Genomic DNA, 20,842 nt, shown 5'->3' on the forward strand with positions numbered 1-20,842 from the left:
GGAGGAGGAGTGAGTAGATCTCAGAGATATCAGACATATATTAGAGAGAGAAAAGAAGAAAGCGTTAAGACAATCTATGCACAGGAACAAATATTCTATTTCTTCCACCATTGAAGCATATTTTACAATCACAGATCGAAGCATATATTGGAGAATAGATCAGTAAAACATTTATAGTGAATAGAGGAGATCCAAGAAAGGACAAGCCACAAAATACTAATCATCATCAAAAGTGAATTCTTCATGGAAGCATTAGCCAAAGATACAGATAAAAGCATAACCAAACAAATACATGCTAGCCGGAGGGATGATATATTCAAAGGCATGGAACAATTGTATTGCGTACGTTATTGGGTAGGAATCCTCTGCGATATCAGACATGCAAGAGGAATATTGAAGCGCACAACCAATGATAGGAGGGGATAGATACCATTCAGAACAATGATTCATTTTAGAAAGAAAGATTGAACTGACATCAGAGAAAAGATATTTCTGTATATCACATATATATATTGCAGTCCGTATAGAAGATCACGGGTGATATAAGGAAGATCACGTATTATAGTGAAGGTTGAGGCTTATAGGCATGGGATTGCAATTACACGAGTCTTGAGTATTTATTAGGGGCACAAATCGATACCCAAGGAAGGACCACCAACAGCGATAGAATTAAATCAGCCAATGTGGCAATAGCAAGTTATATCCCACATAATATATGCATGTCATCATATTCATAACAATAAAGTAAAAAGTGAAATCCCTTATACTAAAGGAAGACTACATTCAAAATAGAATTACAATCACATAATATCATAACTCCCTTTTGTTTTGTCCGGAGTATTATCCAACTCTCTTATTCAAGTAATTCGTATCTACTATAATAACAAGAATTCTAAGGCCATCGAGATAGAGGACATTACAAATCTTCCTTATTAAACTTTGTACTACTTCAACTTTTATATGGAAGCATCGTTGATAACTATAAATTGTATGAGTTTTAGGATAATTGCTTATAAACATGTTAATTTTGATTTTTAAAATAATTTTTTATAAACATTTTTAATCATAAACTTATAAAATATTTTATCTTTATTTTTTAATTTTGTATCTTTAAATATATTTTTATTTTAAATTAAATTGTGTTTGTATAAATGAACTAAATCACATTCTCAAAAAGTTGATTCAAAGTAGAGTGGACCAAGCATTGTGAACCACATTAAGTAGATCATACAGGTGCACAAGTAGGCAATTGAGCATTCTGCACATTAAAAGTGAATGTAAGGTCTTCCAAGAAACAATGTGACATTATGTGAGGTCTTCCAAAAAGACAGGAAAAATTAAAGTACAAGAAATCTTAGGAAACTACAAAATCCTTTTGGACAATTAAAATAAATAAAATAAGTAAAGGACACAAGATAGGAAATGAATACATACCATTAGAAGAAATTCGATGTTGTTGGGTGTTGACCACTACATACTTGTACTTGACATGCGAGGAACATCTTTTTGTTCAAGTTATTTATGTTTATTATGTTCTACAATAAACTATTTTCATCACTATTGAATTCACTTTTGGCTATCTTTGATATACATCTTTCAATTTATTTTACTATCGGCATAACCATTGCACCTTTTTTGATGCAAGTGCTATTTTTAATATACTTCTGACTTGAAAAGTGATAAAATTTAGCGTTAATCAGCATTGTATCAAAGTTTCAAACTGATTACATATTATATTAAGCTTGGAAAAAAGAAAGTTGATATGCAAACAAAAAATTGACACAAAAACTGGAAATCTTAATCAATGTCCTTAGCTATAATGCTCTCCACTGAGTACTTGGTACTTGGATACATGTATCCAGTGCTTGGGTAGGTGTACCAGCACCTAGTACACATCCTAGAGGTATGGGTACAAGTACCCATGCAATGAAATAGCTCATTAATCTGCCCTTGTATTGCTCCGCTCCTCTTTCCTAAAGGTGTCTTTGTTCTATCACTTCAGCTTCTAAAAATATCTACATAGAAGAATAATGGATTCATTTTTCAATGTTTGATATATTAATTAGAAGTTCCATTCTGCAATTTCTATGTCAAATTGGCTAATCTAATATTCTATTAATGACTTATAGCTCAACAATAATATAAGCATATTTCAAATACCCCTATGTAACAAACAAATTTTCATAACAAAATAAAGGTAAACTAGAAAGAGTTTTCCTCAACAGATTATTGAACAAATATATCGAATTCCTTTTCATGAGACATTAACTGCTTTTAACTACTAATGATTAACTGAAATAACAAAGCTCAACAGAAATAACTATATCAATGATCAACTGTAATAACTATAATAATGATTAACTGAATAACTCCAGCAATGATCAACTGTAATAGCTAAAAAAATGATTAACTGAAATAACTGTAACAATAATCAACTGTAATAACTGAAATAACAATTTACTATCTTTCCATACATATAAGTAAAGTAAATTCTTAACATGAAAAAGAAAGAAGAACATACAAGAAATATCCAGTGAATCTTTAGTTGGTTGTGCAAGCCTTGGCTTTCGGTAAGAGGAGAAGCATTGACTTAGGCTTCACCTCCCAACCTAGGACCATATTTATTCCCACACAATCTATTGAATAGAAAGGCCCTCCTTACCCCAGGATCAAGCTTAGGATACCTTTAGTCTAGCCAACTAAGCATTTCGGTGTTTAGAATATTCGCACAGTTATGGACGAACATGTCTGAATAATTGGCTCTATTGACATCAAGTGATCATAGATGGCAAACATGCCTTAAAACGACCTTGGCCAAGGTTTTTTGATGGGTTCAATGACCCAATCACCACCGCTCAACTTGACAACAGGGGAACAATAATATGGACAAGCATGAGCTATTAAATAAAATTAATTTAGATTTATTGTATCATGTCTGACTTTTATTTCCATGTCATTGCAGATTCCATCTCACCTCTTCACCTTTTCCATGGCTATATAGACGGTGAGTCCTGGGTGGTCGAATCTCAGAGCAATCGGCTCTATCCATTGATCCTCAACTGATTCATGAATATTATATGTTTCCAGCTTATTACACTCTGTGATTTGAAGAATGTGTTCATAAAGACTTGCAAAAAATATTATTTAATTCTAACTTTCAGTGGCACGAATAAATTATGATTTCATAACATGGTTACTTGGCTTTTATTTGCCATAAACAACTCTAACTTAGAGAAGGTCTAACCTATGATATTTAGCAAGATGATTTGCATCATAATATAAATTGTAGCTTACTGCTATGTAAATCGGAATGCTATAACAATTGATAAAGAAAACATATTGCAATGCTTGGATTTTTTATAACCACATAACTTAGTATAATCTGGAAAAGAATGGAGTCTTGTTGGATGCTAACAATCCGCCTCACTCTTTACAGAAGAGATCTTGAACTCTAATTCCCAGTATGATTATTGTTCACGATTTCAGCAGAACATCAATATAATAGGGAAATTGTGGAAGGGAAATAATGCAATGGTTATTAAGTGGTATACTACAGAGATATGGGGTGTTAAGAAAACCGTGGTCAGGTATTATGAGGGAAGTCGGGGTAATGAACAATGAAGTCAGGTGATGAAAAATCATGTCTTCCACCTCTCTCAACTTCATAATATAAGGAGGTTATATGTCTCTTTGGCTTCTAAGAAGCCATAACATAAAAAGAAGAGACTTGGCTCTTGAACGCCAAATAAATATGCCAAGTGTTCATTCGGTTTCTAGCCAAAAAAAATGAATAAATATGAAAAAGATTTGAAAGTTGTAAATTGAGAATAATTATAATTTATATCTATCTACTTGCACATAGATATACTTATGAGGTGGCATCATATTATTATAAAAATAATATTATGATGTCACTTTATTCTTATATCTATGTCTACGTACATAGGTATACATTATAATGATGTGGTGGAAAGATCAATCAAAAACCTTTGGAGGTATGTATTATTTTTAATTAAATTAATTTATGTTTTAGAATATTTATTTAATAGCTCATGCGAGTCCATCAATTGTATCTTGAAGTTCAAGTCACTAGGTCCTTACCAAGGCAATTTAAGGTCATACCTGTCAACCTAATAATTGGACTAAGCTAGTATCCCATTCCGTTGATCTCGTCTAGCAATGCTTTCCCCCTTTCATCTTCTCCTGCAATCACCCGTGCAATATTTCCACGCTAATAACAAGTTCCACAATAAATTCATAATAACATTTAATATAGATAAAGAATTTAATTATTAACCATAGTTCCAAAATCAAGCAACTGCTAAACATCACATGACAAATAATGGATAACGACCATCTTCATTAAACAATTAACATAATGAATGCAACAGATATATTTAACTACCTTCTTCACATGATTATGAAAGAAAACCCGTTAAATCTAATGGTTATAAATAAATTTAAAAATAGGTCAAAATTTTGGGACGTAACACCCCGCCTCAACCATAAGCATAACTTGATACATTATTTATTATATTATTACAGCTAGTACATAATATCTAACAATTAAATACAATATACTTGATGAGGTAGTAACTTAACAATGTAATTCTAATGTTCTAACATTAATTTAATAAGTTCCCACTCCACTAGTGCATTCATCTACACATGTTCTGGATATTTCTACCCATCACCTTCCATGGTTTCCTTTTACCTACTTGTACTTAAAATTCCAAACAACTGATCTTAAATTGTTGTGATACTTCCACATTGCCGCCAATGCAATTGTGTCCTTTCACATGTTAGCTACATTCATCAAGGTCCTCAATTTCTTATCTAAACTCTTTGAAGTGGCATTATGAATCTGTAATAAAAATAAAATACCTAATTCTCTCAAAACATCTTGCAACTTAATTGCCCTTTTAGATTCCCTATGAGATTAGCATCAGAATCATACAATTTTGCATCCACGACTGAAAAGCCTAGCAATTAAAGGCATGAAAATTCAAATGGAACAATCGCATCTTTCTGTTTTCATGCCAAAAAATCTAAAGCTTCACTTCTCTCATAAAAAACAATGATCAAACACTAAATGGTGAACAAATGATGAACAAATAACACTATTAAAACCAAAAATTGAAGTGACATCTCTCAGTCACCTATTAAAGTTTATGTAACACATGCTCATAGTCCAAAGCATGCAATCTTTCAACTAGCTTAACCTTATTCTTAAGTGTGAATTTTATTGTTAGGCTCTTGAACGTCAAAATAGTAACTTTGTTTTTCACCAACATATCCAATGTCCTAATTCCTCATCAAACATTCTAAAAATTAAGATAAGCATATGGTTGAAATATTTTGCTATGTGTGTCAGGTCATCTGCCCAATCATTATAAAGTTATATGCTGTATAATTAGCTGCCACAATCTTCAGGAGAATAATTGCCAATTCTCTTGTCTGGAGTACCATGAAGAATAATGTCCTTTCACAAGTCTTTATAGTTACATTTTTAAATAGCTTGTATTTTTTGGGTCTGGAGTACCATATATTAGCTGCCACAATCTTTATGAAAATAATTGTCAATTGCCTCACCCAAAGTACCATGAAAAGGGATGTCATTTCACAAGTATTTACTAGCTTGTATATTTTGGATCTCCTATGATTGCAAATAAAGATGGTATCTCATATGAAAGTGTACCTGATCCACCTACTTGAAAGTTGGCCTACTGAGTGTATGGACTTTCAAAATCTTAACATTTATTTTTCACATTCCACATGGTAATTCCTACTGAATTGCTATATGTGATGTTTTATGCACAATTTTTAAGAATAAAATTATAGAGCCCAAAACTAGACCTTTCTGTCTAAATGAGGCACAACTCAGCTAAAATTCGGGAGTTCTGTTTAGTAATTAATGGTTATATATATATCACATGTTATGGCAAATGAATCAAGCATATGAAAAATATTTATTGGAAATTTGGGATAATGAATGACAACGAGACCTACACTTTAAATATAGCTCCAAACTATTCCTTTAATCCTTTGAAATATGGCTGATTTAATCGAAGGGCCAAATCATGTAATGTTTTTTATTCTCAACTAGATAATATAAATGATATGCTCTCAAGATTGCCTGATTATGACATGCAATGGCAGGTGTTCTTGTGACTTCAAATGGCATTCAGGAAATCTATGATCATTGTATAGTGGGCACTCATGCACCTGATGCATTGAGTTTGTTAGGGAATTCAGCAACATTTGATGAGCGTAGAGTTCTTGGTGCATTTCAATATGTTTACAGGTATTTATTGAGATCTTTCTATACAAGAGCCAGAATATGCTATTCTCATTTATTGCCTTCCTAGACTCAAACTCATCTGTATATTGCAATAGCTGTATTGCAATCATTTTTCCTTTGATTATTTGATTAAACTCTACCAGAACTAAGTAAATTTTAGTTGATTTTTCCTCATAAAATACAGAAATGAACGATAAATATATCTACTTTTTTAGGAAAAATTAAAATTTCCCATGGGATGACCCATGCAAACAAGAAACTTGGACTGAGCTTTGTCATAGATGTACAAGAATATTATGACATAGAATAGTACATAAAAGTAATAAAGTTGAACATGTAAAAACATAGAATTAACAGAAATTAAATTGTGCTTACTAAAATGTCAGCTCAAAGATTGTCTTTGTTGCATGGATATATTATTTACTTTTATGACATCTTGCTACTTAATCCTGATGTCAATTCAGGGCAGGCAGGTTGGTAGCATGGCTTCTTGATACAAAGGCAATCAGATCACTGAAAACTGAACCAACAAGTCAGGAATAGAAACAGCATTTGCTTTGGACAAATTAATAGCAGGCTGTTCATTTATCTTGTATCATCTCTAAATAAGGTTAAAAATATGTATTGCATGTACTCTTTAAGTCTTGATCCATAAGGAGCACTGTTGATTAAATGTGCAGTTGGTTTGATCCCAACTGTTGGTTACAGATTCAAGAAAGCTGTGAAAGTTTCCTGAACATGTCTTGCAAAGAACTTTGTTTCAAATCCATCTTTAACTTTCATGTACAATATAACTTATCTACTGAATTTAAACTATCCTTACCAGGTTTGAACATAGTCAATTTTAGTAATGTCTTGACCTATGCTCATGTTACCAGAGCATAGGATGGCTACTTACACAACCATTTTGTGGCAGTAACATATACATACATCGTGATAGCGATTTTATGCCTAGGAGTCCAGCAGCATGGAGTTCTTGGAATTTTTTAGGAAGCAGTGGCAACAGTGTGACTGTGACATATTGGCTAAATAAGTTACAGGTATGTCATTTATGTCAATGTATATTTTGCAGGTGACATGTTCCAAGTAGTATAGCCAGTTTCGAATTATATTGGATATAACTGTAAGTCTGTAAGAACTCGTTAGTAAGTACTACTTGCCAATAAAAAAGGTTACAATTTCAGTTCAGGCCATTGCATTTAAGAACCATAACTCATGCCATTACTTTTAGCTTTTCACATGCATTCTAAAAGTGTTCATTTCATCATTTCTATTTAAGGAAATATTTTGTAAAACATCAATGATGCTTAATAAATTGTTGAACATGCTGAGAATAGACCTATCTTGCTTCTTCAATAGACTTCGCTAATTCACTGGATAGAGTATTGCAGAATTTAGGTGATATAGGTCTCCCTTTCCTTGTCACTCTCAATCCTCCATATCCACCGAAACATACCATTAGCACATGGTATACCAGCCATCCTGTTCCATCAACTGCTGCTGCACAAGCGAAAAAGGAATTGGACTTGATTCAAGGAAAGAGAGGAATATGGTTCTGTGGTGCATATCAAGGTGAAAGAATGTTTAATGATGTTCACTGTTAATTGCTTTTGGGCCAATATATCACTTAGATAAGGAATGTTGGATACACTGTCAAGAAAAGGTCATATAGAATTTGGGATGTATAGACAAAATCCCAGGAACACTGAGATAGACAAGAATGGAAAGAAAGATTTTAATCTCATTTTATTTTGTTGCTGTGACATTTTAATACTTCTAGTAAGGCCAGCATTCATATAATTCTAATAGTGATTAATTAATCATCAACCTCAATAAAAGTTTCATATTTATCTTAAGGTTTAGAGCCATTTGTAATATGTATACAACTGCAGCACTCCATTTCCATTTGTAAACTTTTTACCACATTTTCTGTAGTTGTTTGGGTGCTATGTTGTCAAATCCAATGAATAGTTGTGCACCTTGTCTATTCACATGCTTCAGCTAGCCTCCTCGAAGTTTTTTGGATCTGCATTTATGTTACATGATATTTTCTTTCCTATCAGGTATTTTGTAGCCTGCTTCCATCCCTGTATCTTATTCCTCTTGCCATATCATTCCCCATATCTTCTTTGACCAGATTAAATAGCCAACTTTGAGAAAGCAGGCAATAGGAAAATCAACTAGAGAACATGGAATGTCACTTGTTACTAGCTTGAACAGCACTAAACTCCAAAAACCTTAATCATGCTTCATATATCCAGCACATCCATTCTTTTGCTATTTAATATTCAGTAATTACGAATTGTAATTTCCAAAGAGTAATATGCATTGTTGTCAAAACATGGCCACCTATATTGAATCCTCTGTATGTTACTTTTTTGTTAACTTCTTACAAATATTACATTCATTGCAGGTTATGGATTTCATGAAGATGGATTCAAGGTATAGCTCCAGGCTTGCAGCTTGGCAAACCTGTATAATGCATTTCAGGCCCTATAACAACAATTCTTTCTTTGAACATCTATTAATATTAAATGAATATGATTATCTAGGAAACCATAGTCGTGACTTGAAACTGAAAAGAAAGCACATTTCAATCCCTTTTCTTCACAATTAAAGTACTTTCTCTCAAGTCAAAACTTGCAGAATAATGATTTGCTCTTGTTACAGGCTGGTCTATTGGCAGCACATTGTTTACTAGGAGAAAGATACAATACATTGCAAGACACAATACAGATGTCACTATCATGGCATGAAATTGGAGCACGTCTTATTGTTAATAGTTTTCTTCAACGGTATATTTGCACTGGTTGTTTGTGGTACGTGCATCTGACATCACTGATCCTATTCTAAGCATGAATGTTAAACAACTTACATGAACATCAAAAATTAGGAAGATGTATCATTCTATTCCTTTTTTCCCTTTCCATCTCTCATGTTCTTGCTATTAAAGAAATATATTTATGCATGATTTATTTTCTTCTAGATGCCAATATCTACTTTCCATTCTATCAATATCCACATATATAAAAATAAATCCCATTGTTCAATAATACCAAAATATAGAATTGATTTTTCTCATTCATGAGGCAAGAGCAACTAAGGTAAACCATAAGACTGTTAAATGGATACCTTTTCTCTAGGATTGTTGTAAGATTTGTCTATGAAGATAGCCACCCAAGATCTAGAGGCCTAATGGAAAGCGCAATGACAAGAATAAACTGTTAGACTATTTTTGCCATCGATGTCAAAGGAAGTGCTTCACTCTTTTTATTAATCCTGGCTCATATGAGAGAGAGGATATTATTGTTTAAATTTTTCATGCCAGAAATGATTCAGTTATTTTATATTCAACATAGATGAAGGTTGTAGGTAGCATACAGCGATATTGTCTTCATGGCTTGTGTGGACTTATTAATGAAGCAATTTCATTGTGCTTTGGTTTATTTTTCGAGAGTATGGGAGATTTAAATTTGTTCCGTGCTTCGGTAAGTGATGGTGTCATACTGTCAAGTGTGACATATATTTTTATTTGGCTTGGAAGTTCTGAAAATACTTATTTGCAGAATCAATGTAAAACATATGAAACACAAACGTCTCATATGCAAGCTCCATTGAAGGATGAAAGAAAGACCTTATGTAAAGGTGAGAATATGTGAAATGCAATGGTCGTATTGGTTCATAGTCGCAAGAGATATGCAAGTACTGCTAGAATCAATTTTATCGTCAACTTGTGGGTTTATAAGTTGGATTGGAGCAATCAGTTTGGTTGATGGTCTGGTTGATGTTTTATCTTATTTTTTGGAGAATTACTTCATACTTATGTTGGGTTAAGAAGTTGATTTTTTGACGCTTCTGTATAGTTCATGACCGCATGGAAGTGGTGACAATATTTTGTAGCCTTTGTTATCACTGGGATCATATGCTTGTGTTGTTTAGATAGGCATCTAGTTGGAGCATGACAACATGTATTAAGATTTATGTGGATGGCTGCAATGATATAGTTCTTATCAGTTTGAATCTTGTAAGCTCTTCGTCAAGTGGGAGATTGTTGGGATAAGGTGACTGAACCTTACGATGCTTTATTTGTTTTTTATTTATGTATTTTTTGAAGATGCTAAATGAGAGCAAATCTTACACAAGGATAGACTTGCAGCAAAAAATAGAAATTAGGTTTTTTGGGCTTTTTCTCTTGGCTTTGCTTTTTAAAAGTTGTGTACAAAGGAACATTTTGAAAAAGTTGTAAACACATTAAATGTAGATGCTTTAGAAACTATTTCCTTTTGCATGAAAACTCTATAAATACAATGAGTTGCTGAAGCGACGTAAGAGAGAGATGAGAAGTTCTTTGCGCAAGATTATGCTGCTAGATTTTCTCCAAGATGGAGCAAGATGTAAATCTCCATGTGAAAGCTAAAAATGTATTGTAACTCGTTGGATAATGCATTAGCTTGATGGTTTGTAGTGTGGGGTTTTTACTTGGAAAGGTTTTCCCCACATACATATGTGTTTTCTATTATGTCTCATTCTTCTAGTTTCGTGATTGTAGAATATTAAATTTGTATGTCCTAATGCCGCTGAAATTTGTTTAAGATTTGTAAACTGTAATTACTCTCCTTTAAGGTTTTAATTGTCGAAAATCAACTATGTCTATTTCCGCTTTTATGGCATGGTAGTATGTACTTGTATTTGCTTATTAGAAGCTATTGAAGAAATCATTGGATACACGATGTGCATACTGATCTTAGATAGCTTTCTAGGTGCACTCATTTTCCCTTCATAATACACACTACAAAGCTGTCAACACAAACATAAAGTTATAAGAAACTCTTCCAACATAAAAAGATTGCAAACATAGAAAGAGCCCAAACTTAGAGAAGACATCGCACAACAATAAGCATGATGAATATAGAACACCACCAAAAGAATGAATAATCTCTATCATATCTATGAGAATTTCAATAGGCATGAAATTATGACAAGTGCCCAAACATTTTAACATGATGCATAAAGTGATAACTTATCACCCGCCTAAGATGGAAAAGTGAAAGTGTCTCATCTTCATTAAAGGTGGAGCACCCTCCATGGTAGAAAGGTGTTTGTGGAACACACCCAGTAAAAGAGGAAAAGTGTTAAAGCAATCAAGTGCACCAAAGATGAAAATCCCACTTGAGGTGAAAAGTGTCGATGTGATAATATCACCATAAGTGGAAATATTCTTGTGTGGTCCCTAAGTAAACTTAAGTAAAATGAGTCTACAACCCAGGAGAATAAAATACTATGTACAACAAAAACACACCAACAATTATCACCAATTCACATTTGATGGGGCTTTCAAAAGTAATATGAAGATAGCTTACATAGGATACATCATAAGAAATCCCAATAATGAACTTATGGGAATAATCTCAATTATAATCTAAAGAAGCAACAGTCATTGACCTTGGTGAAAGGATGAAAATGAATTTAACTGTAAGCTATTGTCACCTTGTAATGGAAGGGTATTCACAATCAAAATTAATTCAATGGTAAAACACATAATCTTTGTTGAAAGCTTGGATGAGTTCTCAAAGAAGCCAAGGAGTTTACTTCAATATTCAGAAAAGTTAGTTGCTAGCTATGTTCCTCGGGGACGTGTCCCCGCCCAAAAAGGCCAAGTTTCAGAAACGAGGATGTCCTCGGGACAGGGGGACAGGTAGTGGATGTCCCCATCCCATCCCCCTTTTATAAAGTTTCCTAGGAAATGTCTTGAAAACTTGGGGACTTCGAAATTTTTTTTTTGAGACATTCGTACGTCCTAGGGATGATTGGGAACACCTTGGAGATGCCTTGGAAGACTCCATGATGGATGGGCATCCCCAATTTTGTAGACAACACCAACACTTATAAAATATTTTTCTTTTATAAAACATTTTTTTTTAAATTGTAAAGTAGGCCCCTCCTTCCAAGTTCACCCTAACATGCTTATTACTATTTGGTAGTTAATTCCTACTATTTGGAGCCCTCTGATTAGTACTTGACAACATTATGTTAAGAATCATGGAATTAATATTGCTTTTATGGTCACGATACACGCTCAAAATTATATAGCAAACTGTTTGCAAGATGTTGGGAAAGTATGAAAAGTGCATTATAGACCTAGAATATGCATCCTTATGTCATTTTCTGGCAACGCATCAATGCTTGGTTGGTCTTGGGTTGATCTAAGTTCTTTGTGGAAGATATGGTGAATATTGGAAGTTGCATAAAGATATCGTCTTACTGTAGTTCAAACTTATATCATGATCAGAACTCTATAGAGGACCTTTGTGTATTAATGTCAGTCCACTTACAATGAATTGGAAATGTAGTTTCAAAATTACGTAATAGTGGTGAGTTTCAACTTGGAAGGTGGGTTATTGTTCTTGTTGCTATTGAAAATGAATTCTAAATTATGTTCTTGGGTATATTTCAAAATTTTATGTTATTATTTTAATATGACATGCACATTGACAATAATTCCAAATTATGAATACATTATAGCATATTGAACATTGAGTTTCAATATTGAAATGTTGTATGTTAGGGTTCTATGATGTTTAAATAGCATCATGATTTATCCATGTCTTCATATGAATGTAATGTATATATGCAAATTTCTCTATATATTTTATATTTTCCCTATATTAATATAGCCGTCCCCGTTTGTCGTTTCCCTCCGTCCCCAAAATCGACAATTTTTTTGTCATCCCTTTCCCGAGTACTCAGGGGAACATAGGTTGCTAGCAATGTTGTAAGAAATGTAATGTCCAACAAATATTTTAGCCAATGAAGATGTGGCTCATGAGCCGAATGACAACATTTTCAATATCAATTTTAAGAAGGGGAAGGGCTTCAAAGATCTCCTTTGAAAATATCACTAACATACATGCAAAATTAAGAAAATCAACTAAAAAGATCTCTATTTAAACGTGCAATAGTCCTAGAGATGGGGAAATCGACAACAAAATGATCTCCCCCTTAAGGTATATTTGGAAACTTAATTTCGATAAAGCATCCGACGAGAGTTGTAAGGTTGTGGAAGTTAGTTGGACCATCTGAAATTCAAGACTCCCTCATTCTGGCTTAAAATCAGTCTTATGTAAACAAGTAATGAGAAAAGGGCCTTGAGACTTGATAGAGGTTCTCAAAATGACCATCTTCCTAAAGCTCACAATAACTAACATTGGGGAAGACTTCCTTGTACTTGTTAGATAAGAAATGATGAAGGGAGAGACACATATCTAGAAGCTAGAGCATCTTCCAAGGATGCAAGAAAATGAGGAACCAACTTCAATCTAATATGTTTCAAGAATTTCTTGGAGATGAATAGACTTGTAAGTTATTTAGCATAGACAAGAACAAACACGGTTGACCATGCATCCCTATCTAGCTCGTACGAGAAGGATTGGCTAAATTTCACCAACTCCTCCTACATGCAAGCCTAAGCAAGATTGAATGACATCACAATAATTGTGTACTTTATTTAATAAAAATTGTCCTTCTAGGGAATTTATTGCCTCTATGAAATTCCTTGAGACATGTTGACTCCAACTATGCCCTTAGTCTTATGTTGGTTTGTCCACTCTCCCTATAAAAAGATCATCCTCCATTTGATGAAGGCGAGGTTCGTTATGATTGGCATTTTGATGCCAAGTCTCCTCGTATCATTATTTATATCATTAAGTTTACTAATGGCAATAACTAGCAAAAAGCAAGGCATGAATGGTGGGCTAAGGATGATTTTTGTTGGAGATGAATTATTTGACCTAAATCAAATTAAGGGCATGGTCAAGGACAAAGAATCGATGTCTAGTTGAGACATCAAGAAAAACAATTCTGCCATTGTAGGCTCCTTTCCCTTCAATTTTCCAAATAAAATTATTGACAGATTTATTTGTTCAATCTACAAGCATCTTGTTGTAGAGGAGATACCTCCTTATAGTAGAATTTAAAAACTGTTTGGAAGGATATGATAGTCTTAAGAAAGCGATTGGCCATTACACGGAAGGAAAATAATTCAACAGTCTCTATGATTCAGCCATGAGATACAAGCCCTAGTGTTGGAAATGTTAAAATCTTGTAAACAAAATTTACATTGCTTATAAAACACTACTTAGCTTTCATGGAATTTGATAAAGAAAGACAAGTGTAGGTAGATAAACAATGCTTTTCCTTACAAAGGTCCAATTTGGGCATGGTCAGTTCTCCTAACCTGGGAAAGATGATAAAATGGACATTTATATCTAAACACATTTATGCCCTTGTCAATTGCAATATGGTTGGGGCTCAATGCTGACTTTGTCTAGCCTATGCACTTAATCTAAGAACTGAGAATAACACTTTAGGGTGGTATGATCCAAAAGGAAATAATTTTTTGTTGTCTAGCTTGGAGTGCCAATTCTTGGTAGGTTTGGGTTTTGGTTAGCATAGTATGTGAGACAATCCTTCCACCAAATTGAGTTGGTTGTTAATAATGGTGAATTGTAGATGATAGTTTTGAAAAAATTGACAAGAAGAATTTAATGCAAACTTTGGATGGTATTAGGGAACAAAGTCAATCCTTGGCCCCCTTGGACTATACCTTGTTGTATTCCTATCTCTTTGGACTTCTCAATTTCTTTTGCACTGTTACATCATAGTACCTTTTTGCATAGTTTTATCAATGTAGATTTTGCACCAAACTTTCGTAATGCCTTCCACTACGGCCAACGTAAATGCTTGTGCAAAAACTATTATGTCATGTGATTAGATTGGGATTGAAGGTTGGTTCTCATGTGCACTCCATATATTGTGGCGACATGTCCATTTGATTGAATGCAAATTGTTTTTAAAACTTATCCTGTCAACTATTTGCATATAATCTGCAAGCAGTGTGATAGTTGCATTCTATACAATGCTTTTCCTTGGTAAGCGGGCAATGTTTATGTATTTTGCTTGCCCATCAATGACACACTCTCACATATTAGAGCTAATCTAGCTATCCAATGAAATATTTCAATGCCTATGACTTGTCATTCCCCTACATAAATAGTTTGAAAACTTATTTCAGCTTAATGTTTTTCTATTGAATAGATAGTAAATATGTCTAGAGTAAATATGATAATGCATCCTGCTTTTCAAACAGCTTCTAAAATTTGCAATTCGAATATGTGCTAAGATCACTGAATAAGGAGACATAAGGAGCTAACAAGTCACAATTGTAACTAGACAACTAGAAACTTTAAGCTTTATAAAGCAGCCGCACTAATTATCTTTTTTTATTCTTTAAGCTTATTGGAAGATGGAGGAACCATATTCCAATTCGAAGGGAGTGATAAACGATGCAATAAGAAATCTGTCCTCAGAATTCACCGACCATCATTTTACTTTAAGGTATCAAAACCAAAATCCATTTTGTAACTTTATGGTTTAAACTGCCTAGAAATGCCCCAACATTCATCCTTCCATTAGGGATTCCATGTCAAGAATTGAAAATGTTATAAAGACTATCTTCACTTTCTTGTGGTAGATTGCAACCAGGGCAGACCTCGGACTTGCCGATGCGTATGTTGATGGTGATTTCTCCTGTGCTGATGGAGAGGAAGGTCTTCTGAATATGTTTTTGGTAACCACAATCCATCTCACATTTGAATATAAAACAACATACTTATTTCTGTTTGATTTAGATTGGTTGTACCTTGTAAGCTATTGATATGAATTTGGTAATTTTACAATTTCTGCAGATTCTTATTGCAAACAGGGATCTGAATCAATCTGTGACAAAGAAAAAACATCGAAGGTATCTTTAGGTGAAATTTATACTTTTAGGTAGAATATTTTCATTTTGAAGTTTGCTTGCCATATATTTTGTTAATTCTACAATATTTATTATTTACCATAGGGGATGGTGGACACCAATGCTTATCACAGCTGTATATTGGTCTGCAACATCATTTTTACGACATGTCTCTGAGCGCAACACACTCACACAAGCTCGGAGAAACATCTCTCGTCATTATGATCTAGTCTGGTTTCTAACCTGAATGTCAGCTATCTTTTTTTGTTGTGTAATATATTTGACTACAAGCATTCAATTGATGCCTAACTAGATTCGAACAAAACAATTTCATCCAGCCAAATTTTCTGATAATCTAACATTTTTCTTTTTCTGTACAAATTGCATTGGTTTTTTAATCAAATTGATGAAAGTGAGAATAAAAAGCAACTGCTGAGGAGCCCAAATCCAAATAACTCATCGTCTAACAGAAAAAGAGTAGGGCTCTGAAATTGCATGGGTCATCATGGATACATTGTCACAAGAAAAGTTTCAGCAAATTTGGGAATGGAGCAACTTCACTTGAAAATTCCTTAGAAGACATTCTATGCAAAGAATTTCAAGACATTCATTTATGAAAGAAGAAAACTAAATTTGGTATTCAACATTATGTGAGTCAACATAGAAATGCAGCAGTACATTTACATGCAATAACAGCTGCGAATAAAATACATAAAAAAACTTATCTTCCAATTTAATGGCAGAAAGTAAAAAAGAACTGAATGTGACAATTAGTAAACCTCTAATTAGTGATTTTCACAAACAAATTATTTCTCAACCTGTAATATCCCTTTTCTCGCACCTAGTCAGTCGAGCTTCAAATTTGCCTATGATCCCCTGGGCTATTCGGAGTTGGTCAGGGCATTCAAAGTTATGTGGAGAGCTTGAGTTTCAATTTCAGTGATTTTGACAGCAATTCTATTTTTGCCATATGCGAGTTTCAGTAACTGCCACTTTGGGTGTTTGGCATCGGTTTCAGTTTCAACATGAAGTGCCATGGAAAAATTATATAAGGTGACGTAAAATGATATTTTATATTTCTCATTAAAATGTTTGAAAAGTGATTTTAGTATTATAAGTTAGTGATTAATATTTTATAAGTTACTCTCAAAAAGGGATGCCTAGGCCAAGGAGACGTGAGTTTAAAAAGTCATATGGAGACTTTTTTGAGAGAATTTTTAAATTGAAATATTCAAATTTGCCCTAATTTCTCCCTTAAAGTCTATGTATTTGGATTTTGGATCTCATTCTCTTATTCTGATTTTGCACACATTACAACATGCTGAAAGTTGAAATGAATCTGGAGAATTCTACTTGGGATTATTCGGGACCAACACCAGTTACAATTTGTTTGCTATGAGTGGTACAAGATCTACCATATCTGGTTGTTGATTTTCAGTTGAGTTTCAGTGATTTGCTTGAGTGATGTGGGTTTTGATATAATGTACCCATTTTCAAGCCATTATTTTATGATTCGTAGTTAGCCCTTGTCCAGTGGTCCCATGGGCTAACTAAAACTTGACAGGGATTAGTACAAGTTTTGGCCTAGGAACTTTTAGATTTAGGCTAATCGGAGTTGATACAACGGGGTCTCTAGATACTAACTATTCATAGCAAGTCAACAGGGATTCCTTATAGGTAGTTTTCTAGTGTGGGACTTGGAGTGTCCCATCAAGATCTTTCTAGCGAGCTACCACATGTGGTTTTCCAAGTTTGGTTGATTATTTATTTTAATGCCTAAAGATTGAATTGTTTTAATAAAGTGACTGTAAAATTAAAAGGGCTAGTTAATAAGTCACTTATCTTTATAAAGCTATATTATTATTTTACGTGAAAAAAGGACAATTAAAAGAAAAAAGAGAATAAAAATGAAGAGATGGGTAAGGGAATATGAAGAGTCAATTGCTTGTGCTTAAAAGGGGAAAGAGGAGCTCATTTTCAGCATGCTTGAATTTATGATTTCGCTTGGAAAAATTTGGGAAGCTTCCAGCTTTCTCTGGTTGAAACCTGAGAACAGAAACCTTCAAGCTTCTTGGTGGATTGGATGGAAACCCAATTCATCTTCAAAGTTGATTCGTGACAGAGTTCACCTTGCATTTCAGGTTCCTTCTTATTATCCGATCTAGCTATAACTCTCGATATCTAAGATTGGAATATTCATTATCATATTGCTGAATATTATAATATAATAGCATTTCTGAGTATATTTTATTGGTCATTATTCTGGTATTTGCTGAAAACCAGTGCATGAAATTATCTATTATTATTCTGAAATTTATTGAGCAAATTATTTGGGAGAATATCTGGTGGAAGATTACATTTTATGAGAATGAAAATATATGAGTTTTCTTTACTTGGATTGTTAGTAGGTCTGTGTGGTCAACTTTTGGAGTATTGAAGTTTTACAAGAATTGATTTATTCTCAATGCTGATCATCAATTACAGTGTAAAAGAATTTTCAATTATGCTCATAACTTTTAAAGAGAAATTTTTAGGGCTATGGATATTGGGACAAATTTATTCCTGCTAATATATAGGGAGATTCAATATATATAATATGGGTTTTTGTTTTTATTTGAATTTTTGGCTGAAGTTTCCCCTTTGAGAGGTAGTGCCCAAAGAGAATTTTTACAGGTCTTGGGTATTGTCCCAAAATTATTCCTGTTGTTGGGTGACAAGAATCAATATATAATGTGAGCTTTGGTTTGCATTATTTTTCTAGCTAAAATCATCCCTTTGGGAAGTGGTGCTTGTTGATGTGAGACTTAGTCCACTACAACATGCAAAATCAAACACTCAATGTTTCAAAGTGAAACACCAAATATTCAACTCTCTTGATATAAAGCCACTTCTTACGCTAAGCCTACAAATTAAGATCACAAGACGACTTCAAGATTCTTTTACTGTGGACACTTGCACAATGGAAATGATGTGATTTGTTGGATCATCAAGGGGACTTACACTAAGTCATTCGAGATTTGTCAACTTGACTAATAAATTTGGCTTTATAATGTGTAACGAAAATATGCTCAAATTTTCAACTCTCAGATTCTAACATAAACTGAACTTCTGCTACTATTTTACCTCTAACAATAAATGCAAGGAAATATTGATGGACTTGGACTCGACTAGGTGTAATCTTGCCAACAACTCCACCCGCCCAGTGCGAGCTTCTATGGTAGGTACTAAAGATTTTCAAATCAATATTTCACCTTTAGTCCCATCAAGTGAATGCAAACCAAAGACTCCATATCAATCAAAGTTATGGTTTTGATCATCGACTTACCACACACGGTAATTCTTACAATTCGTATGAAGCTAGTGGCCCAGATTTATTAAAGTCTAACAAGTGAACATCTACAATTCATTCCATCCACATAAACTAAACTACTCAAAGCAAAATCTACTGTAACAACTTGAAACAAAATTTGATCTAACTTGGAATGAGAAACTATTCTAAATGAGAGATGTAGATAACCATGCAATAATGCAAACTTGATCACAACAATTCACCATGTAAGACACGACAATGAAAAGTAGAGAAAATTTTGCATTATATTAGCAACAATTCTCCAACAACCTCCCTTAAAACAAGGTGTGGGGTTTATATAGGAGCCCCAATTACAATGAATGACCAAGATAGATTTAAAATCAAGGACCCAATCTAATCCATTAAAACCCTAATTAGGGCAACCAAAACTAGCCAATAGAAAATGAGCCCCGCAAAATAAGCCAATGAAAAAATTCATAGGCTTGAGGATCAATAAGAAGCAAAGAAGCCTCTTAATCATCATGCAAGTCATCATCCAAGACGTAGACTTCCTCTTCTCCCTTTTAGCAAAATCAAGAAACTTAAGAAAATTTCACTAAGTTCCTCCATGTCAATACTATGAAGGTTTCCATGTTGCATTTCCATAACCTCTAATTGCTCCATGTACGCGTCTAGCGTGTTATCCCTATCTAAAGAATGTCACTACAGATCATTAAAAGGGAGCATGAGTGACAGGAAGCCATTCAAGTGGCTCTCCTCAAGAGAATCCATTCTGTGAAATAAAGTGATTCCAACCTCCCCACTAACTTTTCCGAATCTAACTCACTAGTGGCATTAAAATCAAGATCAAGTAACTCCTTGATTGCAACAAGGATCTTCGATCGTACCTCCAAGACAAGATCTTCGATATCACTGCACTGTGCACGTGCATGCTCACATGTTGTCTTCTTGGTAACTAATGAGAGACCAATAACTAAGGTCATAGGTGCCCCCCTATCAATAACCCCCTCCTGCATCAAGATTGATGTGGGAATAGATCTGAATTCCTTGAGACAGGAATTACCTTTTGTTTGATGGGCTCAAATTCCTTCCACATTTCTTCTAACCCCCGTTCCTTTTCTATAACTATGGTGGTCTTTGCATGTGCTCTAACCATTTTCGTGAGAAAAGCCTCTGCTTGCCCTATAATATCACTTGCCCATTTCTTTACCATGTTGCAAGCATGACAATGACCCTGAGAAGTGGGAACATATGGGACAAGTATTCTACCCTCATGCCTCACTATTTTCACATATTTGTTTATGATTTCTTTCAACATCAAATATTTTGTCTCTAGTTCATCATTTTCTTTTGTCAGTTTATGCACCATTCCTTCTATAGCATCTGTATTGCCCCTCAATTCCTCAAACTCTCGCTCTGTAGTTGTTGGTCTAAC

At 33.9% G+C, this 20,842-nt stretch overlaps 1 protein-coding gene across 1 annotated transcript in view; it reads left to right on the forward strand.

The window, feature by feature from the left end:
- The window catches only part of LOC149529552 (uncharacterized), a 246,065-nt gene that overhangs the window by 104,167 nt on the left and 121,056 nt on the right, over positions 1-20,842 (forward strand). The window contains exons 7-15 of the mRNA XM_089808557.1: positions 6,160-6,304; positions 7,218-7,341; positions 7,693-7,873; positions 8,715-8,743; positions 8,972-9,120; positions 15,592-15,694; positions 15,831-15,926; positions 16,045-16,100; positions 16,203-16,326. Coding sequence (XP_089664683.1) covers positions 6,160-6,304; positions 7,218-7,341; positions 7,693-7,873; positions 8,715-8,743; positions 8,972-9,120; positions 15,592-15,694; positions 15,831-15,926; positions 16,045-16,100; positions 16,203-16,326 — 1,007 coding nt within the window. The remainder of the gene's footprint in view (positions 1-6,159; positions 6,305-7,217; positions 7,342-7,692; positions 7,874-8,714; positions 8,744-8,971; positions 9,121-15,591; positions 15,695-15,830; positions 15,927-16,044; positions 16,101-16,202; positions 16,327-20,842) is intronic.

This window comes from Cupressus sempervirens, chromosome 11, assembly GCF_028749045.1.
Source record: "Cupressus sempervirens isolate cs-2001-9-10 chromosome 11, ASM2874904v1, whole genome shotgun sequence".
Classification (NCBI taxonomy): domain Eukaryota; kingdom Viridiplantae; phylum Streptophyta; class Pinopsida; order Cupressales; family Cupressaceae; genus Cupressus; species Cupressus sempervirens.